Source organism: Haplochromis burtoni, unplaced genomic scaffold (assembly GCF_018398535.1).
Source record: "Haplochromis burtoni strain Fernald_Lab_line unplaced genomic scaffold, NCSU_Asbu1 Contig_11, whole genome shotgun sequence".
NCBI classification, from domain to species: domain Eukaryota; kingdom Metazoa; phylum Chordata; class Actinopteri; order Cichliformes; family Cichlidae; genus Haplochromis; species Haplochromis burtoni.
Genome location: NW_024582372.1, coordinates 4,014,834 through 4,036,099, shown reverse-complemented (window position 1 = coordinate 4,036,099; position 21,266 = coordinate 4,014,834). Strand labels below are relative to the sequence as shown.

General features: G+C 37.4%; 1 protein-coding gene across 7 annotated transcripts in view; it reads left to right on the top strand.

Moving 5' to 3' along the window:
• The window catches only part of ush2a (Usher syndrome 2A (autosomal recessive, mild)), a 213,748-nt gene that overhangs the window by 28,586 nt on the left and 163,896 nt on the right, over positions 1 to 21,266 (top strand). For 6 of the 7 annotated variants that reach the window (XM_005915042.3, XM_042214207.1, XM_042214198.1 and 3 more), the window contains 7 exons: positions 2,437 to 2,572; positions 8,593 to 8,656; positions 9,377 to 9,478; positions 9,624 to 9,813; positions 11,400 to 11,614; positions 13,690 to 13,911; positions 16,753 to 16,846. In XM_005915042.3, the coding sequence (XP_005915104.1) occupies positions 2,437 to 2,572; positions 8,593 to 8,656; positions 9,377 to 9,478; positions 9,624 to 9,813; positions 11,400 to 11,614; positions 13,690 to 13,911; positions 16,753 to 16,846 (1,023 nt within the window). Of the gene's footprint in view, positions 1 to 2,436; positions 2,573 to 8,592; positions 8,657 to 9,376; positions 9,479 to 9,623; positions 9,814 to 11,399; positions 11,615 to 13,689; positions 13,912 to 16,752; positions 16,847 to 21,266 lie in introns of those variants that run through there. The other variant, XM_042214216.1, reaches the window with a different exon arrangement.

Below are 21,266 nucleotides of genomic sequence, written 5' to 3'. Positions count from 1 at the left end.
ACTTGCTGAAATCATATATCTTTACACTTTCAGCTTTGATCTCCTAATGTGGCAGTTTGAGTTTGCAGGATAGGGAAATAAAACCCATAGTTATCTTTTCAACCAGTCTGTAACCATTTTACAATTAATAATTGTTATAGTCGAAAAATTGGTTAGTCGCTTTGTTGAATAAATTGTTATACAGTATAACCCTGGGACATTCAGTTACAGTATGGTGCCAAATCAGGTAATTGCTATTCTTGTAAATACATAATTAACTAAAAATAGTAGCTGCTACTTGTGGATTACACTGTATAAATGGATATGCAAGTAGTGGCAATACCTTATGGTGCTTGTCCTCTGTGTAATAGAAAGAGAACAGGTAGAGTTTCAAATGCATCTTTCTTCTGGACACAGTCCAAATGAGACTAGTTATCAACACAAGAATTCAAGAAGTCCTTTTTCTGTTTACCCATATGCTGAAAGAACTCTGAAGTTACACTGGCTAAAAGAGACGAAGAAAGGTGGAGGAAAGGATGAGGTAAAAATACAGATGGGCAGGGAAAAGGAAAACTGGAGAAAAAGTGTTTGTGAAAGCTAACAAAGGGGAGTTGGCTGTGTTTCAAAAGGGCGCATGGCGGCTAAGGAGGATGAAGTGCTTCAGGATTCATTTACATCAGGCCTGACAACTGCCTCACATCATCCCAAGAGCAACACAGCTCTGGCTTAGAGATTCCTAAAGAGGGCCCTTCTTCTAGCTTCCTCTCTTACAGCCACGCTCAGACTTTTCTTTCTCTTCCCCCTGTCTCTTTTTCCCTCTTTTCTTTTTTTCCACTCCCTTACTCTCCTGCGCTCTCTCTTGTGCTCTCATGCGTTTGCCAGTCTTCAATCAGCTATCATGAAAGTGTCTGTCTGGGTGTCTTAACTATCCTCTGAGAGGCAGACACTTGTCTGGGCCTGCCTTCATCCCCTAAAGGCGTTTTTTGACTTGGACTTATTTCTCTCCTCACACCTTTTCAACTTCCCTAAAGAGCTGACAACAAGTGAGAACGACGGGGCAAGATAAACATGAGGGGAAGAGACAGGAAGGGAGATGAGAGGAGGAAGTCATCAAGTGAGAGGGACGAGAAAGTAAAAATGGTTTTGGAAAAAGGGTAGAAAATGGAGAAAATGAGGTGAGGAGACTGAAAAAAGGTGAAGGAATCAAATGACCTCATGAAGAGGAGAAAGGACAAAGCAAGGAGGACCAGAGTGGAAGAGACGAGAAAGATGAAACAGGAGAAGGAGGGCTCTAGTAAGACAGAGACTGTCACGTTTATCAGTGGTCCCACAGTGTGTTTCCCAAACACAGGATTTGGAGATTGCAGTAAAGGGAGAAAGTGGGACAGGACACATTAAAGTTTTTTTTGGTGAGCAGAAGAAGAGGGGTGGGTGTGTGTGTGTGTGAGGCGGGGATGGGGGAGTGATGTCCCTTTTTTGGAAGTATCTTTCTTTTGGCCTGGGTTTGATGTGAAAGCGAACTGGTCCTGCTTTGACGGTGTTGTCTGCTGTGCAGTTTTTAATATTCATGCAGCAGATCAGGAAAGGAGAGGGGAAAGGAGTGGAGAGGAGATTTTTGGTCAAACAGAAAGCTAATTTGCAGCTGAGGCAGTTTAGCCTGAGGCACTTTCTGCTACTGGGGAAATGAGCTGGAAGATTAGCCGTATGTATAATTCACACACACGTAGTCACACACACACGCGCATAGATATGCACTGATGGTGTTTGCACACACTTTTGCACAAAGATGAACAGGCGAACACAGAGCAGCTGCTGCTTTCTAAGATGCTGTGTTACAGTAGTAACCTGCTGCTATGTCTGTACAGCTGCATGTGCCCTTCTGGCCACTCCCTGCAATAAAACTTTTAATGTGATCACTTTTGCACTGTCCTATATATAAAGCTTGGTGTAAAATATACATAGACATTATTTTAAAACATCGGTCAGTTTTCGTTTCTCAATCAAATCCTCAAGCTACTACTAGGTGTTTTTTATTTTTTTTAAATATAACTCAGTTATCCGAGTCAGCGTAGTGTACTAGTCACAGTTTTGTGACACTTTTGACATTTTTGTGACCCTACCCTAGTTAATATACACCAGGGGGCTCAGATTTGCAGTTTTGTCATCTTCTACAACAGATGAAATTTAAAAAAACAAACACAACACTACATTTTCAGAAACATTTGTGGCTTTTTTCTTGTTTGTTTGTTTGTTTTTTTTGTTATTTGTACTACTTGAACACTAAAATAGCCCCAAATGAGATGACAGTGCCAGCAGTGACCCACAGCTCATTTAGGTTTGAAACCCCTCATACACACAGTTCACTGCACAAAGCTGTAAACATACAAGGTAAATATAAAGAATGATTTCATTCTGCTCATCAAGGATATATGTATCTCCCTTTGATGAAAATTCCAGATCCATGACAGACATGCAAATCTTTTCCTGGATGGCCTCGAAGAGGATGGAACACCATTTGACACACAACAACTGACCACCAGGTTTTCTGATGTCAGTGAGGATGGTGCCATGTGGGTGGGACTCAGCTCTAAGGGTAAATATGACTGTTTTTTGTTTTTTTAAGTATTTTGATTTGGGGTTTTTTTTAATACATTTTCATGAAATGCATTTGATAAATTGCTTTACTTCAGCACCACATTACAGCCAGATGTTTTAGATGCTTTACTTCCTCTGTTGTGTTGTTTTAAATGTCTATGATGTCCAAACTGTAAAAACACTGCTTTAAGAATAAAGAATAAGCTTCACCTTTATTATCTGAGCCAGTACCACCATCTGGTTTTTTTTTCAGTCCAAGAAGAGAAAAATTACTTCTTAGTTTATCATGTCAGTATATCTTAATATGGTGTCAATGACTGCTTCACCTTTATTTTCCTCCGAGCCTTTATCCTGCTTCAACTACACATCTGTGATTGATTTGTAGTGCCTCCGAGCTGTCTAACAGTCAATAGCAGAGAAATTGAGAGAAAAATGATATCCGTTCATCTCCAGGGTGATAAACGAGTGTTTTTCTTCTCGTTTATCAGTCATTGATCCGTAGTTCACAGCAGGTAGCAGCTGATCAGCTGAAGATCACAACAGAGAGGATGATCAATGCAAGTGATTGGCTTGAGGGAGTGAGAGAGAATCAGAGATGTTGTGCGTGTGGTAGACGGAGAGGGAGAAGGGTTGTTGAACCCAGAGGCTGTGTCTAGAATTCTTATCAGTGGATTGATTATGTAAATACTGATCAGATGTATTGATTAACAGCTATGTCTGTTTTTGGATGGGAAAGTACTAACCGAAAACTGTAAGTACAGCGAAAAGATCTTTACAGGCCAACTACCAACTCAAATGTTGTTAAGGAAGTGTGATCACTTGTCAAGAAAGTCCTAAATCAGCTGTTAATAATACATTATTAATAACTTTAGGGAGCTAACTTGGTGCAGAGGTGTGAATAACATGTGTCCATATGGTACTGAAAATCTTTATCATAAATCCGTGTAATCCCTAAGATTTTCATGAAACCAAACCAAGGTTTTCCTCACTGTTCAGGGTCAGCATTTTTCATTCAGCGCATTTACATTGGCTAATTACCTTGTTTTTATAAGCTAAGGTTTTTATAATAACAATGAATCTTACTACTCTCTTTATCAAGAATTTTGGGTTGGGTTAACTAACTAACAAGTATCATTATGTTTACATAATGTTGATATCAATATGTATTTTAAGTATTAGTTCTAACAAGTTTCAGTCCTAAATCTGGTTCTAATGTAAACATATTAAAAAAGGTTTTGTTTTGGTTTTTTTAAATATTTTATTTTTTGCTTTTAAATTAAACACAGCATGCTTATACAGATTCAACTGAGGACAATTACTATATTTAGCATTTGTGAACTTATAAGCATGAAAAAAGGAAAAAGAAGGAGAAAAAAAGGAGAAGAAAAAATTATAACAATATTAACTAACTAAAGAGTAAAATAAAATAAGAAAATTCACGCAGAGTGTGAGGCATGAATTATGATCAGTTAATTTTTAAAAATTCTAGAAATGGCTGCCAAATCGTACAAAAACTTGCCAGTTTCCCCTTTCGACCAATTTGTATCTGTTCCACCCTAGCCACAGACACCATCTCATTAATCCACCTTTTAAAACACTGTAAAAGAATAAGTTTCTTTGCAGCCAGCATACCCATTGTAATTATCTGTTTTTGTGAAAAGGAAAAAGATTCGATTGATGCAAATGATCCAAGTATAGCCAGTCTACCATCGAGTGGCACTTTTTTCCTAAATTGGTTTGAAAACCACGTAAAAATATGGCTCCAAAAAGCTTTCAAGACAGGGCAATGTCAAAATAGATGTGCAAGGGAACCTTCACCGATATTACATCTGTCACATAAGGGGGATACAGAATTATAGATCCGTTAAGTTTAAGTTTAGAAAAGTGTAATCTGTGAATGACTTTAAACTGGATTAGTTTATATCTGGTATTTATTGAGCCTTTCTGAATATTGGACAAACAATTTGACCATTGGTCCTCAGACAGAGGAACACCGAGGTCTTCAGTCCGTGTATTCTTAATTCGATCAGAATCAACTGGGATTGTAAAGCACTTTAAAATCAGCTTTCCGAATTATATCAAAGTAAGTATGACTCAGTGGCTTCAGTGAAAAGTCTGAAAAGTTTTGTTGCACAAAATTCATTATTTGAAGAAAACGAAAAAAATGTGATTGAGGTAACTGAAACTTTTGTTGAAGTTGAAGAAAAGACATAAATTTGTCATCTATATAAGTCCTCAATGCATTTCAATCCCTTTTCTCCCCATTCTAAAAACACCCTATCCACTTTACCTGGTTTAAACAAGTAGTTATGTATTATTGGCATTCTTACTGAAAAGTTAGGTAGTTTAAGAGATTTTCTAATTTGACTTAATATCTTTAAGGAGTGTTTAACAACAAAATTACGACTGATCGAATTATTAGAAGAACCCGTGTTAGAAAACAATAAGACCGGTAATGAGGCTTCAGATACTGTTGCTGCCTCTACCTGGAGCCAGATCGGAAGCTTATCATAACAATAATCAGTAGGCAAACCCCACTGCCACTGCAATAGAGCTCTTGAATTTGCTGCCCAGTAATAATGTCTAAACACAGGGAGACCCAACCCCCCACTGGAAGTATTTTTTTTTTGATATCATCTTTGAGCTTGTCCAGCATTTCCAAAAAATTCAATTTATAGAGGAGTTTGGGATTTTTAGAGATCTTAAGGCCAAGACAGGTAAAAGATGTAGTCACTAATTTGAATGGGAGTGAGCTGAGAAACTTTGAGCATAGATTATCTGTTATTGGCATAAATTCAGATTTGTCCCAATTGATCATATATCCTGATAATTTCCCAAAGTGTTTAATGCAATTTAAAAGATTAGGGAATTAAATTTCTGGTTCGGAAAGGCAGATCAGTAAATCATCTGCATACATATTAACAAGACTTTCAACATTCCCAAATTTAACTCCCTGTATACCAGGGTGGTTTCTTATGTTAATGGCAAGGGGCTCCAGAGCTATATCAAAAAGAAGCGGTGAGAGGGGATCCCCCTGTCTCACTCCGCGTTGTAATTGAAAGGGGGAGGATTTATCTGCGTTAGTGAAAATGCAGGACACCGGACACAGATAAATCATTTTAATCCAATCCCTAAAATATTCCCCAAAACCAAATTGTTTTAGAGTCTCAAATATATAAGACCATTCAATCTGATCAAACGCTTTTTGGGCATCCAGAGAAAGTACTGCTGTTTTAGCCTCTTTTCCATAACCTGAGTAAATTGTATTTAATAATAAACAGACATTATTGAATGACCATCTACCAGGAATAAATCCTGTTTGATTAGGATGTATAATTGTTGAAATATGTTTGCTCAATCTTGTAGCTAAGACTTTGGTTATGATATTAAAAACTTGCTTGGTTGCTGCTTTCTTCTGTGTGCATATATTGGAAAAAGGAATGGTGGCAAACTGCTGTAAGCTGGTTAAGGAATGTTTGCTGTGTTCGGTATCCTGGGACTTGTAGTATTTAACATTGGCTGGTATTGCTGCAGCCATGGCTGTCACTGTTATTTAACCAGTAAGAAATTATGGACTAAGAAACGTAGTAAATATGATAATTGATGCTTTAATCTACTCTATTAAAAGACAGAGAGGAAAAACACATACCTGTTATGGCCTGTTATTAAACTGCCATCAGTTGTAATACCATAAAAACAAAGAATAAGAAGAGAAATGGCTGTAAGGAAGTTAAACACACAGAAAGAAGAGAGAGACACACAGAGAAGAGAGAATTAAGGCTTATACCTTGCATCATCCCAGTAACAATAGGGAGAGTGCTTTTCAGAGGAAGGCATAATCCCATTTCCACATGCTAAAGAAATCCTCAGCCAAAGCCTAAGGCTGCACAACCACACACTGATCTAACACACTTACATCCCATAACACTTCCTCACTTTCCTTCTGTTTTACATGCACATGCACCCTCCCAAAGCACACACACTCAAACACACAATACTGTGGTTGGGCCAAACACACCAAAGCCTCTCTGAGTAGCAAATACACATACACACATACACAAACATTTACACACAGACACTTTCACAGGCAAAGCTAGACATGGCAGGGGTTCTGTCGATGTTTAGAGACGTTATCCATCTTCTAAGAGTTATTGTCGAACCAGACAAAAGTTGGTTGGATACTAAAAGACTCCAGCCTTCTTTTTTGGACAGATTTCATCTTCTTATGTTCTGTCCAACATTGTCACATATGTATGGTTATGTATGGAGAAGATGATGTGTTTGAACTTTACTGTGCTTATGTGTTTGATTTTGTCTTTGGTGTTCAGTCCAGTATGTCCATGTGTGTTTGATGTATTCCAGCATATCTATGCTTGTTAAAGACACTTTGAAGCTTGAGAGGCTGTGTCCACAATTTTTTAACTCTTTGCATGAGATAAAATGTTTTTTGTTTGTTTTGCTGATATTTCCGATAGAATGTATTAAATATAGTAATATCTGAGCTTTAAATTGGCAGTGAATTTAGTTCCAGTCTCTCTGTTGATAAGATTTCTTCCTTCAACTATAGGTTTTTCTATGGTCTTGAGCCATATGCAGGAGATAAGCAGTGAAGTTCTGCTCAGTAATAGTGCTATCTGCAGCCAGCCTGTGATGGTCTTTTCTGCTAATCTGTGTCATTGGCAGCTAAAATCATGTCTTTCTTTGCTGTAGACAGTAGAGAAAACTCCTTTGTTGCTTCTGCTGAATCTCTCTGTGTGAAACTAAACTTCAGATCACTGTGTTCCTGTGTTTGTACTTTTCAATATGAGCCATAGTTTACTGTTTGCTGACTTCTTTCTGTTTACTTAAACCATTAAGTTAACTTTTCCTCCTGTTGCTGCTTCAAAATAAAAGCTTTCTGGTGGCAAACCAGTATCCGTCGCTACGTTTGTGGAGCGTTACTAGCGTTGCACATGTGATCTACCTGATTTGGACATGGTCTCTTCCTGTTTCATGAGCAGATCAGCTTTAAATAAGCTGGGAGGAACAGTACCAACAGTTGTACTCACATTAAAAGTACTCACATCTCCTAGTCTAAGTGACTGGGAACTTAAATTTTTTGTTTTCTCTATTTATGAACATTTATTGTTTAAAAATACTATTTTTTTAACTTAATTAAATTAATTTGTCATTTACAACTTTATGGCCTTACAAATATCCAGTTTTTTATAGTTCAGAAAATAATTCAAGGTGCAATATGCAACATTTATTTCCAAACATCCTCGTAATACCACGTTGTGTCTCCAGAGGTTATGGTGAGTCACTCCAGCAGTCAGTCTGGATTCTGATGAAAAAAACGTAGCAATACAAAGTAAACAAGTTTTTCTTTTTTGATGCAGTCTATGATTTTGACCATAATAAACTACTGAGCAGTAGAACTGAAAGGTGAGACAGCTGGCTAGCAATTGCTTGTTTTTTGTACTCCTCGATCTGCCACCACAATCACTACAGCTACCTGCAGCAATTGTGTATCATACATTTTATTATAAAATTTATATTTTATATATAATTGCCACTTGGTTTTATATTGCACTGATTTAAGTACCTTTAAAATCAGTTGTAAAATAAAACACGCATATCACAGCAGAAGAGCTGCTGCATTGTAGCAATTAATGGTTATCTTAATATATTAAACTAAAGGGAATTATTGTAAAAAGCCTGGATACATGCTCTTAAGGTTTCCACAGCAGGTTCATACAAAGAGTGTCCAGTTTAGAGTAAACAATCATTAACCAATTAAAGCCATGCTTTAGCTTTAGCTGCTCTCTAGTGGAGACACGTAAAGACTGGCAGATGTAGTTCGGCTTGTACTGTGAACTTGGCCATTATAAGAAGCTGTGGGCAGCCTCACTTAGCTGGTATCAAGAACCTGATAAGATAATCTACTAAATACTGTGAAATCCTCTCACTCAGTGCCTTCAGTGCAAACCCATTAACACCTTCTTTATGTCATTTCCTACTCCCCTTTCATCTCTCCAGGGTCTAATCGGTTCATTGGACGAATGCAGGACTTTAGATTTTATCCTACCACTTTGACTAACAGGTGAGTTGGACAGAAGGAAGCTGAGAGACAGGTAATGACTGGCTAGTGGGAAAGAAGGAGGGAGGAGTCATAAAATGACCACTGAAAATTAGTGTTTAGGAAAAGAGCTATAAATTATAGCACATACGAAAAGCATTCAATGTCTGTTTAGAGACTGAATAAAGAAAAAAGATTTAGAAATCGTGAGAAATACACAAATACTGAACAGATTAACATAACAAGGAAGGAGAAGTATCATAAAGTGTTAAAGTGAAATAAGGTGGGGGCTTATCATTGCATCTTAAAATCCATACTGCTTCCAGAGGATTTTCCTGAGAATTCAATACAAAGCAATTAGTCTTTTTGTTACCAGTGATGTACTCCACACAGGGAGCAGCTGACAAGGTTAGAGATGCACTAAACAAAAGGCTGAAGTTTCAAATTATGGCTTTGATTAACCAGTTTAAGCTAAATGTTTAGTCGAAAGGACATTAACAGGTGCTTTGAGATTTTCTCTTAAAATGGAAATCCATCAGATTTTTGTTTTACAGCGTTAAGTATATATATATAAAGCAGTTATATAGTTTAATTTAACACAATTTAATAAAGAATGCTGTTAACTTATATTTTGGTTTCAATTTTGGTTGTTTTCTTCTTTTTTCATATCCCCAGTTTAGTCTGCATGCAATGACATTCTGTGTTCAGAATTTAGGTTTAATGTATAGTTTCTTCCTTTACCAGGGAAATAGTAGAGCTGTATTCAGGAGTCCTCCCTGAGCTCCATGTCCAGTCTGAGTGTCGATGTCCTCCCACTCACCCAAGGGTGCACCCTCTAATTGAGAGGTACAGTATCGCAGTTTTTATTTACTCTGTACATTTTTTCAAAACGGAATATTATAGCTGGAGTTACTTTGTAATACCAAAACTAATAATAAATTAGTTTTCCTCTATTTAAAACACTAGTTTTATATTATGCTACCGTTAACAGATATTGTATCCCCAATGCGGTTGAGGACACCACCAATGACAGAGTCTTAAGACTGAACCTTAATGCCCATCCACTAAGTTATATCAACGATCAGGACATGGGCACCACATGGGTATCTAAGATCATGACTGCACAGGAACTGGATGAAGGAGTCACTATTACAGTAGATTTGGCTAATGGACAGTACCAGGTAACGCACCTCATTTCAGCCATGAGCCCACTATGTTTTGAGAAACATCCAATTTAAATATTGTAATTTATTTGTAATTTTGGCTTCATTTGGCAAACATGAGACTGTTTTTGAGAGTTTCCCTTATTTTTCCCGTGTTACTGTACTTTTGCAGCAACTATGACAAAGACTGTACAGACATCTGCCTGTACAGAATCTATAGGCCTGGTACCAAATGTTTTTCTTTTGTAGTTTAAGACCAGACCTGCTGTCTGGCTACACTGAAAGGCTAATTCATTCAATAATTTTCATCAGGCACAGCAAAAGTATTGGATAGGTGCATCAGGTTTACTGTAAACTTATTTTTACTTTGAGATTTAGTGCTTGCTATGGATAGTCTAAGTAATGTGGTGACCTTATAAGAAATCATTTTATTTGAACAGTCAACTAAATGCCATTGTTGTCTAGTATAAATTTGAAAAGCTGCAATTCAAACACCACAATATGTATCTGCACTTGCACCTGTGTGTGTGCAGTGGACAGTTCTGTCTAAGCTCTTCAATGCCACACACACAGAGGGGCAGAGAGGGAGAAAGAGAGGAAGACTGCTAGATTTTGGCTCTGTTGACGCTGGGGTTGTCAAAAGACTAATTCCTCTTCTCTCTGAACTGTGTATGTGAGTGTGGGCAGGATTTTGGGAGCTGTCCTGATGTGGTCGCCCAACTCAAGTCCCTAGATAAAAGCCACTCTCTGAGGTTTCAAGTATTTATGTTAGTAAGTGGGGTGGGTGTGGGGATTGTGCCGTAGTGGTGGCTTAGTCCACTCCCTACTGTGTAACCCAGTGTCCCAACCCACTCTGTAGTTCTAGATAACACTTAAAGAGAGACACACCTACTGTACACACAGGCACACACATGGTTTGTATGTGATAAGAGACTACTTCTGGGTGTCTTTTTGAAAAGGTGGAAGTGATGGCTGTCTATTTTCTGCTAAAGTCCTTAATTATAATTTAGATTGTTCATATTGGAAACTCAATAACGACTTTGAACAAAATTGCATTGTTTTAATTTGAACACAGATACAGATTATATTCTTATGTGAGCATAAGTTGTTGAGTTCCATGTTGCATCAGCAAACTGGCATTTTCCTGTGGTGTATTGGGGCAGCTTTGATATCTTAGTGTCTGATGGTATGCCCCGGTGGGAGGAGAAGAACAGTAGAGGGAGTAGAATGAATGACTTTACCTTGTCATGCTGCTTTTTTTTGAGGTTTGCTAACCACTTGCTCAGATGTATTTTTATTTAGCTGAATTTCCCTTTCAGTGCGCAAATTACAAAAAATGTAATTATTAACATTTGTTAAACACGATGCAACAGAGCACCTGACTAATGTCTTTTAGTGTTTCATTTGTTATCTGTGAAAATGCAGAAAATTAGTTATACCTTTTAATATAGCACGGTGCAAGATGACAGAATTTTTGTGGCAAAAACTGAGGCTTCACCATGGTAAGCTTTGCTAAATGCTTTCAACTGTATTAGAGTCTACAAGTGAACTGGTGTTCCAAGTCGTATTCTGTTCACGTCAACTCTTACGCCTCTCTCCTTCAGGTATTTTATGTTATTGTTCAGTTTAATGGCTTCATGCCTGAGTCAGTTGTGATCCAGAGAAGAAAGGCTGACCTCACAGACACTGAGAATAACACCAACACAGAGCAGCCATGGCTGGACTGGCAGTATATGGCCAGAAACTGCAATGTGTTTGAAATGGAGAACAACGGGCCTTTACTAAGACCGGACTCAGTCAACTGTTTGCAGCTGTCCAGGTAGGTTGGATGAAAAGTTCATATTGTTTACTATAAGGAGAGCTTTTTACAGGAAAGCTCAATATCTATTTTTAGATGTTGATAACTGAAGTGAAATTAATTGTACTGCCCACTCCTCATAAAACCCTTTGAAAACCTTCTGAACCATCATAACTGTGTCCCTTCACAGAGGTAAAGGGACACAGGACACCAGGAGGCAGAATAAAAGTCCAAAAATGTAAATCTGTAATTCAAAAGCAGGATCTGATCATATCCAAGAGATCAGTCAACATAGAAAATAATCCATAGGGGCAGGCAAAAAGCAGTCAATTAAACAGTCTAAAAGGTCATATACAAGGAGAACCCAACAAATGAAGTGAAAAACAAAATATTGACAAAAAGTGCAAGACACTGTAGCAAATCAGAAGTGTAACAAAGGAGATATATATATACAGGGCCGTGTGACTGGCTAATTGAAAACAGGTGTGAAGGACAACACAGGTGAGACTAATGTGGGCCTGGCATATAGTCATAAAGGAAGGAAAATTAACAAATACAGGAAGTAAAACTGACAATTTTAAAATGAAACAGGAAGTGATGCAATAGAAACCCAACACCATGAATAGGCTCAACAGCATTATAAGTGCTTACATATTTTTTCAAGGACTGACCACATAGTAGTGTTGGTCCATGAAGAATGAAAGAGCGTAGACACATATTTACTGGGTTACATCACATTTAGTTCCATTTCTTTTATTATGAGCTTGATAAATACAGCAGATAACTTGTTGAATAATACACATGTAGTAAATTTAAATTCATGCATTCAAAATAAACTAGGCCATTCCTGTTTTGGGGCATTTTTCCTAGTGCACAGGAAATTGCTGGCTGGGCTAGATTAGTATATTAAGAAATACAAACACATATAAAAATACATTTTTGTATACATGTCTCACACGCTGTCAGTTGGCGGGGGATGTACAACTAGAGTTGGAACATAGTCTAACATACACCGTCGGACTAAATCTTGGCATAGCTTCTCGTATCTGGGGCTTAGTTGGCATTAGACAGAACAAGCATGAATAGATCACATGTGGCCATTACTTGTTTTTTTACTTGACTTGGCAAATTATATCACATACAACCTTTAGAGTTATTCGTATTACAAAGTTTGGCATGAGATCAGTTTAAATATGTATATAACTATGTTGTTTAATCTAGTATGCTTTTATCATGCTAGATTGAATTAATCTTACAAAACATCTGAGTCCATTGGAGTGTTTGGCTGGATACATTTAGACATGCCTTAGTCAGTTTAGATAATCCTTAAATTGTGTCATTACGAACAGGTAAACAATTATTTTTCTTGATGAGACACCAAAAAAACAAAAGGCAAGTGAGAGGTGGCACAAAATGATTTTGGTAGAAACTCTGATGTGAAGTTTTTTATTAGGCATTAATGAATTGTGTTGTCATTTTGGCAATTCCTTTGTAAAGGCCTAGATTTCTTTCATACTTGTATATTTACATATCAGTAATATGCAGTTGTCTGGGTTATTCATTATCTCATTAGTAACAACTGAAATATTGCTACTAATCTACAAGGATCTCAAATACTGTAGATTGTTTAATACTAGAATTTTATGACAGTATTTTCTTGCAGCCTTCTTGTTTATTGCTATGAACAAACCTTGTCATGTTGCTGGCAACACAACTTAAAACACTGACATTCAAAGATGAAGAGCTTTTGCCCAATGCTTCTCCATATAGTGTTTACAGAAAGATTTGTAGACTTTAAAATGTAGAAGTAACTGTTCTCCAGAAGGCAGCTTTAGGATTGTACTCTATTACTTGGGCCTCAGACCAAATTTGGTGTTTGTGTTCTGTAGTTTCCTGGTAGATGTAATCAATCAATCAATCAATCAATGATTTGTTAGTGCAGCTTTGTTTGTTAGCAATATAGATCTAAACAGTGCTTTACAGCTACTCACAAATATAAATTTAGATTATGTGATTGTGTTTTTATTTAAAAAAAAATCTAATATTTTCCTGTTTGTTTGTTTTTTCTAATTTTGTGTAATGTTTATGTGCATCAGTGACGTGCCCTTCTCAGGAGGTAACATCACATTCAGCCTGCTGACCCCTCAGCCACCCCTGAGGCCAGGTTACAATGACTTCTACAACACACCTATCCTACAGGAGATGGTACAAGCTGCCCAGGTCAGAATACATATGAGTGGACAATACTACACCAGAGCAGTTGGAGTGAACCAGCGACATAGATCCATTGGCATCAGTGAAATCACCATCAGTGGCAGGTGAAAATTTATAAATACTTATGCAGGCAGGCTAATGGAGATCAAGTAATTATATGAATTTGTAAATCATTGGTAGAGCATAGAAACTAAATGACTGGTAAATGTGACATTTGTATGATATTTCTGGTAAGCTGGCATCACACTGAATTTAGAAGTCCTAGCATGTTTTTTGCAAATTCACAAATTAATATAGAGGACTACTATAAGTGGCATACTTCTAATTGTGATCCTGTTACATCCCAAATTTTACATACTTACGTGGCATAATTGGTTGAAAGAACTATTTAACTATCTTCCCAGTGTTTCTTTGTAAAAGTGAGTGAGAGCTTATATTATGACAAACATAGACCGCTGAGTTTCAGCAGAGCTTTCTGAGAGTAATTGTGAACACATCTCTTCATTAGACTGACAGAGTGACTGTTTTTCATGACTGTGGTAATTATAGGATTATGCAGGAGGCAATCATCTCTAACTCTTTCTCCCCCTCCCCCTCCCTCTAAGCTCTTTTAATTAGTAGCTTGTTACAGTGAAGTAGGAGAAACAGAGATTTAGCTGAAATCTCATCTGTGCATTCTTTATCTCTTCCTGTCTCTCACATCTTTCATTCTTCTTCCATCTCTCCACTGTCGTCATTCTTTATAGAGCAAGTAAATAAGTATGTTGAGAGGAATCATTTTAGCATGCGTGTTTTGTGAATGTTGGCTTTTTTTAAGCCCTGTATGTTAGATGCCTCTTAGATTATTGTATTGCATTACATTGTAGCACAGACATAACAATCCTATATTACAATACATCTAAATACAGAAACATTATCACCATGGTGACAGTTTAGAAACCCCAATATTTTTCTGTTCTCTGTTGTAGAAATAAAAGTAATATCTCTTATCTTATATTTTTGCAACATACTGGCTATTATTATATACCTGCACTAGTTACTTTATAGTATGTTATGCCATTTGAAGGATATTGTTTCTAGTGTATTTATTTAATTTAAATATTTTGTATCATTAGAAGAGCAAAAAAAATTTGAACCAAAAATTTTCAGCAAGTGTTGCAGAGCAGAACATAAAAAACATTTCAGTAAGATGTGCCTGTTGCCCACAATTTTACATGTGCATTGCAGACATACGCATTTCATTAAAATCATACATATCAAACTCATTTGCACTGGAAATTAATTTAGCCTCTCAGAATCCAAGTGTAAAGTACATGTAGTATTCCTTCTTAGATACAGTGACAACAAGTAAGCCATAGTGAATAAGTAGTTGTCCTTTGTCAAGCCTCCTTGATGCTCTACTAAATCACTTCCATCTGCTAAAACCAAAGAGTATTTCCAGTAGTCAGAACACATCAGACATGGACTATGTCCTGTTTTGTGTTAAAATCGAGGAAATGCAACTTAGGGTAGTGCATGGACCTGATTCTTCTGTCTTTGGAGTTCATCTGTGAAAGTGGTTTAGGAGTCCCGCTTAAAGCTTCTTGAGTTTTAGCTTGCTCATCTTCCAGCATTAGTTGTAGTTTTTCCTCTCAGCTGTAAAAGGGTTATGGGCTGTTGTCATCCTCCCAGCCAGGTGAGCAATACAATAACTCAAGAACAAGGCAACGTCGGCTTTTGAAATTGATACCGTAGGTTCTTCTACTAAAAGTCTTGGACGAAGTTCTAATCTTGAGGTCACGGTCAGAGATCAAATTTTCTAAAAATTTTATCGATGCAATAACTCAAGAAGGAAGTCATCAAGGATTTTCAAGTTGATATCACAGGTGCATCTACTACAAATCTCAGATGGGTTTGAATTCCAGTGACGCTGACCTCTGACCTTGACCTCAAGTTTTCTAAAAATCTTGTGAATGAATCGATGTAGGATTTTCAAACTGATACCATAGGTGCTTCGACCAAAAGTCTTGGATGAGTTCAAATCCCAGTGACCTTGACTTCAAGGTTAAGATGAATACTGAAAATCTTGTGAATGTGATAACTTATGACTAAATTGGTGTAGGATTTTCAGATTTATTAGGAGGCTGAGGGGTAGTACTGGTGGCCATCAGTTTCTTTTTTTCTGCTGTTTTTGAAACAAGACAATTGGCTTTTAAAATGTGAAATGGTAGGCTTCAGGATGAAGTTTGTTTATTTGTATGCCAACAAAGAAAATTGGATAGGTTACATGGCTGTTTGGTCAAAATGTGGCCCAACTGCAATCCTACTTTGGAAGTTCTCATCAGTTCAGGCTTCATTTGCTTAAAAAAACTGTTTAAATATATTTATTAAGCTTGATATTTTTGATAAGTTTTTTTTAGTATATATTTTAATTTATTTACTTTTTTATTTTATTTTAAGACAGATCTACAAAGCAATGAAGCTAAAAAGTGTGTTCTACCACAAATCAAAAATAGTGTATAAAAAGGCTTGGTCAGGGGAAACGATAGAGATACTTTTATATATATTTCTTATTTGATTAATAAAGTCACCTTTTAACAGAAAGTGGCATTAAGAGAACAAGAGGTGAAAGGATACACAGAGAGAAGAATGAAAGAGAGAAAGCAACTGAATATCTGAATGAATAATTAAATGACTGTCGTGTGCACACGTGTGCGCATGTGTCTGCTACCTGTTATGTTGCTTTAATGATTCGCAGGATGGCATTTATAAATGTTGAATGGAAACTTCCCAGTAGCACTAAGGAGCTCTTGACTGAAGCATTCGGGGAGGGAGAGCTTTTCTCATGATGTTTCTTTGCTTTTTCTTGTCACATTTCATAAGGGAATTAAAAATTTTCATCATCAAAGTTTTAAAACACAGTTTCAGTTTGTTTATTTTCAATGTTTCTCTCTGTCTTTGGGAAGGTGTGAGTGTCACGGCCATGCAGATCATTGTGATACCAGTGTGACACTATACAGATGCCTGTGTTTGCCAGAGAGCCACACAAAGGGGAACAATGTAAGTAACAAACAAACTCTTATATGACAAATCACAACGACTCTTTTAGTAGTATCTTGTGGGTAGTGCTTTATAAATAGTGTATTGTGAAGTCATTAGAATTTCATGTTGACAAGTCCTACATATTTTGGCTCAACATTTGTGGATGGGTTTGATTTCACAATAATTAATATCTACATTTGATCCAGGCACACAGCACATATCATGTTTAAACTTAAAAACACATACACACATACAAACACACACTCATCACAGAGGAATCCCCTGGGGGAAAACCTCCTCGTGGTCCTAATTAAGCACTTTCCTTCTTAATGACAAAGAACTTCTTTAATAAATTATACAAAGATGTACGTAAGCACGCACACACACACACACACACACACACACACGCGTGCCTACCGTAGCACAAGTATTTATATGAACACTTTTCTTTCCATCTTGATTATATTTATTCTAATGGTTTTTAAGAGGTTTGGAGGGACTGTTGAGCTTTTTCATCTTTCTCAGAAAATTGTTGAGTAAGCCATCTTGTTTTTGGAATCATGCAAAACCAGGCAGCAACGGTCAGCAGTCAGTGCTTAACAACTCATGATTTTCATGACAGAAAATTAGACCAAAAGTGGATAACAAGTAGAAAAGGAACAGATGAGATCCAAATGTTAGTATGCATGCCTGAAATGAAATCCAACTTGTTTATATGCGGACCACTATGCTAATAGTGATGATTGATAAAACTCATTTGATATTTAAGTTCATTTAGAAACATTTTCATTTCATCACCATATGTAATGGAGAATTGCCTTTATCAATAATTATAGTCTGAAGATTATGACAGAAGTTTAGTTTCTGTGATTATGATTAAACTGATTAAACTGTGTATTCATTTATATCCACTAAAACAAATGGACCTAAAGTCTGCCTAAAGTTGTTTTCATAAAATTTTAGAGAAAATGGTCTTTTTTGCAGTCTGTAGAGTTTCTGGTTATAGTTGCCAATCATTTAAGGTGAAACCGAAAGTACGTTGTGAGTATTCACACACTGGTAACAGAATGAGTAGTTTGACCTAAACCATCACTGTGTGACCAGATGTTAGTTTGACTGGAAGCTAATACAACTTGTAAGGTAGTAGTAGGCATCACCCTAAGAAAAACCCCCTGTAGTCTGCAGTGAAATGTTCGATATGACGGCTTCACCTCACTGTAGCACAGGACAGCCTGCATTATTCACTACTTATGTATCATTCATACACCTGTGTCTGTGCATTCGTTTTTGCATGTGTGTGTCTCTGCATGTGTGTATGTGCAACAGAGTACATTGATGAAGACGCACAGCTGTCAGCTAGCAGCTGTTAAATTTCTTTCTTTTACTTTGCTCTCAAATAACAGATAGCCTCCTACACACACGCATGTATTTAATAATTTTACTCTTACATGAACCTCACACTAAAATAAAAGTTATCACAGAAAGTGCTCTACACACACACACACACACACACACACACACACACATACAGAAACTAAACTTCAGTCATAATCTTCAGACTATGACAAAAAAATTTCCCCCTTTTTTTCTCCTTTTCTCTATTTTATACACCACATTTGTCGTTCCACTCTTAGGTCCCTGTCCCACCTCCGCCCTCGTCTCTTTGTCGATCGCTCCCTCTCTCACACACTCTGTCTTTCTCTCTTGGGTCTCACTTTAAATAATGTCTCAAATCGACTAGAACAATTACATTCCCTCAGCATGCATCTCTAATCAGTTCTCTTTCTTTTTCTGTTTGTATTTCGCTTCATTTCACTCAGCTGTTTTTTTTTCTATTCCCTCTCACTCTTTATTGCCTCACTTTCTAAGTATTTAATTCATTCATATTTGGCTCTGTTTTTCATTTTTCATTCTGTATTTCCTCCTTTTTTTCTTCCTGTCTCAGGTCGATCCATCCTCCCAAGCTGCTTCTTTCCTTTTCTCTCGTACATACATTACTTCTTTTGTGTTGGAGAGATGTAGTGGAATAAGCATGGATATATTTTATGTAAATTAATCTCTACAGAAGCTACACTTCTGTGAAATACATTAGTGTGTAATATGTGCACATGTCTTTATAGAGTCATTTTTTGTGCGTGAGCCTGTGTGCACTTTCTTTTTTCCCGAACCTGTCCATGTCATCTCTCTGAGTGAATATTCAGGGCCTTTCTTCTGTCTCTGTAATATTGGAGCATAAAAGGCTGTGGGGAATATTAGCGTTTAATATTGCATGCGTTCTGTTGACTTGGATCGGGCTAGCACCATGACGGATGTTGTACTAATCTGCAGAATTTCCACAGTGACATTAAAGTGACAGAAATGCTCAGACATGTGTCAAGATGATCAACAGGGGCCTTAGAAAGCACACTTAAACTCTTTCTCCATCTCACACACACACACTTAAACACTTGTGCGCACTAACGGACACACATGCACTCTCCTTTTGATTCTTTCTTATGTGCACTCTGTGTCAGACTTGATCTCTCATTCTGTCACTCTGTCTCTGTTTGTCTACATAACTGATGGATTCCATCACATCTGAAAGTTATATCATATACTGCATTGTACATCAGATTACTCGGTTTTAACTTGCAAAATGCCTGTGTCAGTTAATGGTTCTTAAACTCCAAATTCAATTTTTTGAACATTTATTTTGTCTGAACCGTCCTCTTTTATTGGCACCTGAAATCATGAGGGAAAGTTAAATCGAACTTGATTCAGGACAAGTGAATTAACTTTGTGACTGTGTGCATGTGTGTGTGTCTTGGAAGAGTTAAAGAAAATGTTCTTTAACGATTAGTTTTTACCCCCGTCTACATATTTTTGAATACATTTAGGACCTGGTGAAAGGTGATCACAGTGCAGAGTAGTAGTTCATCCATCCTTGCATCTATCCATTTTATTTGGAGGCAGCAATCTGAGTTGAGACGCCTAGACCTCCCTGTGCCCACCCATCAAGACCTTCTGCATTACTGCAGGTTCTGCACCGCTCTGTCTCAGTATCTGCTCCCTTCTATCCTCACTTGTGAACAAAGTTCAGAGATACTTCCACTTGGGGCAGCTTCTCATTCCAAACCAAGATTGGACACTCTACTCTTTTGTGACCGAGAACTGTGGCCTCAGACTTGAAACTGCTAATTCTCATCCTATCCATTTCACACTCAGCTGCAAATTGCCCCAAAGAAAGGTGCAAGATGTCAATTGATGAATCTAAAAAACACACACACACACATCATCTGCAAAAAGCAGAAAAAAGATCCTAAGGCAACCAAACTGGACACTGTCCACCTCTTCACTGCACCTAGAAACTCTGTCCATAAAAAGTAATAACTTAGTGGATAGGAGCATCCCTGGCAGAGTCCAAAACCCACTGGGAATGAGTCCAGCGACGCAAACCAGTTTCTTACGGAACATATACAGGAACTGAAATGTCCCCATTGCAATGGGCCCAGTACCCAATTCTTCCTAAGCACTCCTCACATAAGACCCTAAGAGATGAGGTCAAAAACGTTTTCCAAGTCCACAAAACACAGGTACATATGTTCTTCCCTTGAATATCCATTGGAGCAGTGTTTCATGCCCAAGATGAAAATTGATCCTAATGAATCTAAGCACTGTCCCAAACTTCCACAAAATGTTGCAGTGGCACATCAACTAGAACAGCCCCAAAACATCCCTCAGTGTGATGTTGAAATTCTGCTTTTTTGGATGGATGTTGAAGATGTCTTGGATCAGGCTTTTTGCCAGATGCTCTATAATATATTTGTCTATACCAAGCCAATTGACATCTTACACTGCCACTGGTCCAACTATGTATCCCTATGTGGTGATCGGTTAACAGCTCAGCGCTCTTCTCTCTTCTCAAGCCATACAGCTATAGATGTGATGAAATTATTACGAAATCAATCATCAACCTGCGACCTAGATTGTTCTGTTGCAGGATATGCTCAAACATAATTTTTGTAGTAGAAAAACTGTGATTAGAATAGAAGTTGCCACCCTGGAAACTGTAAAGTTGTTTTGTATTTATATATAATATGTGCCCTCTGAATTGGACATTGAACATGTTTTTCTGTTTCTATCCATGTGTCTGAGAGATATTGATGGCTAGTGACATTAAGTGGCATTGTCCAGGATCTCTGTGGCTCAAGTGTGCCTCAGCAGCAGATTTTCACCTGCACAGGGGTTAACTGGGTTAACTTTAGATACACACAACGTGGATATGTACACACAAATTTGCTCACACATACACAAGCCAGTGCCACGACCTTTCCAGTGAGAGCGTGAAATTGGTCATGGCATTTAGGATAAGATGAGTTGTCCCAGCAGCTTTACACATACACATATAGACACACACTTGCCTACACATACACACACACACACACACACACACACACAC